Genomic DNA, 2,140 nt, shown 5'->3' on the forward strand with positions numbered 1-2,140 from the left:
TCTACTTATTTTAAGTGAAAATCCACTTGTTTTTTGAGTTTTTGAGTCTTGTCTTAAGTGTAATGAGATTGAGAATGAGATTTTTTTTACTAAAATGAGACATTTTAACTAGAAATAAGACAAATATTCTTGTGAAGATTTGGAGTTTTTGCAGTGAGGGTCCGTTTCCACACCCGGGTCGTCTCAGATACTTCTCTTCTTCGTGCTACTTGCTTCAGTTGATGTTTTTATGTGTCGATTCATGTCAAGTTTACTTTCATGTTTTGTGTCATACAAACAAAAGGCACACATAGGACCGTATCAATTCAAGATATTACTTTTAATTATGGTTTTCAGGACAGAAGAAAATAAAATAACATAAATGCGCAGCAGTAATGTCCTCCTGTGGACTGAGTGGGTTTCCCAGAATGCAGTGGTCCCAGTCAGACGAAGGCCCGGATGGAAGAGCGGGGGTCAGGAGTTGGCTCCGGTCCGCGGGCCTCTCATGATGTGGATCCGGGCCTCCTCATCCAGCTCCTCCACCACCCGCTCCTGTTTGACGGACAGGATGGTGTAGCTGACTGGACCAGACTGGTTAAAGGAAACAACACTCTCTAGTGGACATGTAAGGCAGGATGGAGTAGATGTGGGTGAGCGGCGGCAGAGCTGGGTGGAGTCACATGATCCCCCCCTTTATGAGACCGTCAGAGCCCCGGAGAGCTGCATCAGAGCCCTGGAGAGCTCCATCAGCGACCGGGTCAGTGTCATAAGCTTAGGCTTCAGTCTACATCGGGGGTCGGCAACCCGCGGCTCTAGAGCGAAATATAAAACTCAAATATCCTATCTCAAAAAATTTGAATATTCTGGGAATCTTAAACTGTAAGGCATAATCGGCAATATTAAAATAATAAAAAGCTTGCAATATTTCAGTTGATTTGTAATGAATCCAGAATGTATGACATTTTTGTTTTTTTTAAATTGCATTACAGAAAATAAAGAACTTTATCACAATATTCTAATTTTCTGAGACAGTCCTGTATATGAAGTGTTTTCTTTTTTTTTTTTTTTAATTGCTTATTCTTTTTTTATTATTATTACATTAATTGAAATTTGATTTCTTAGGAAAAAGGGACAGATAAAATAAGCTTAGTCTTCTTTCTGTTCCCTTTCATTAAAGGAACGATATTTGTTGTAATTATATTGAACTGTTTTATTTTTCTTTTAATGAATGAAATAAAGAATAAATAATAACAAATGGAAGCTGAAGAAAAAACAAGCCCATGAGGAGCTGATCTTTCACATGGTGAAAGAGAGAAATGAGTGGAAGTTCAAAACAATCAATTCCAGCTGCCAGAAACACAGAAGCTGTTTTTCATGATCACATATTTGTCCTTGAAATGAGCTGGAACAGTCTTCCTCTTGTCTATTTCCCCTGATAAAGAGTGTCATAACTCTCCTCTGAGGAGGCAGCTTTGGAGAACAAGGATACAAAGCCCGAGCACAAACGCTCCGATGGTCAGGCCGGTGAGCAGGTTTCTGCTGCGCAGCCGCGCGGCATTCCTGCTGAAGGAGTCCAGCTCCTGTCGCCGCCGGAGCAGCTGTTTCTGGGCCGCCGACGGCGCTGAGGCTCCTTCCTCCGCCATGTTGGCGTCTCTCCGCTTCTCCTGGAACCGGAAGTGGCTTCTTCTTCTTCTTCTTTGGAGTTTTACGGCAGCTTGCATCCAATTAGTCGCACTACTGCCACCTTCTGGGTCTTTCAAAACTCACACTATATTCTCCTCCTAAAACCAGTATCATACACATTTTTTTTTGTTTAGATATCTTTATTGAGGGCAATAAAAAAAAAGAAAAAAAATAAGATTTACAATAACAATATAATTATCAATACCCCCCCTTTTTTTTTAACTTTTCATAACATTAATTAAACAAAAATAAATTAATAATAATAAGAGAAAAAAAATAATAAATATATAAAAATAAATAAATAAATGTAAAAAAATAATACAAATAAAAAAAATAAAAATAAATACAACAACACACCCCTCTCCCCTTCCCTTCCTCATATGGTCAATAGATTGCATCATTCAAAATCATTTAACTTCTTTTCACATATGCCTATCAATACTGGAACAAATTAATAATAAATTAAATAATCACGTCC

The 2,140-nt window shown here is 38.4% G+C and overlaps 1 protein-coding gene across 1 annotated transcript; it reads right to left on the minus strand.

The window, feature by feature from the left end:
• Positions 1 to 300: 300 nt before the first annotated feature.
• On the minus strand, positions 301 to 1,659 carry LOC133422060 (cytochrome c oxidase assembly factor 3 homolog, mitochondrial). The gene is made up of 2 exons (XM_061711954.1): positions 1,469 to 1,659; positions 301 to 560 (listed from the first exon to the last, which is right to left on the minus strand). Exons 1-2 carry the CDS (start codon positions 1,620 to 1,622, stop codon positions 454 to 456), a joined length of 261 nt encoding a protein of 86 aa, XP_061567938.1. The 5' UTR covers positions 1,623 to 1,659; the 3' UTR covers positions 301 to 453.
• Positions 1,660 to 2,140: the final 481 nt, after the last annotated feature.

The sequence above is a fragment of the Cololabis saira genome, chromosome 21 (genome assembly GCF_033807715.1).
Source record: "Cololabis saira isolate AMF1-May2022 chromosome 21, fColSai1.1, whole genome shotgun sequence".
Lineage (NCBI taxonomy): Eukaryota > Metazoa > Chordata > Actinopteri > Beloniformes > Belonidae > Cololabis > Cololabis saira.

Coding starts and splice junctions, on each gene's coding strand:
- LOC133422060 (XM_061711954.1), bottom strand. CDS start 1,622: ATGGCGGAGGAAGGAGCCTCAGCGCCGTCGGCGGCCCAGAAACAGCTG. Junction 561..1,468: donor AGCGTTTGTGCTCGGGCTTT/GTATCCTTGTTC, acceptor AGTCTGGTCCAG/TCAGCTACACCATCCTGTCC.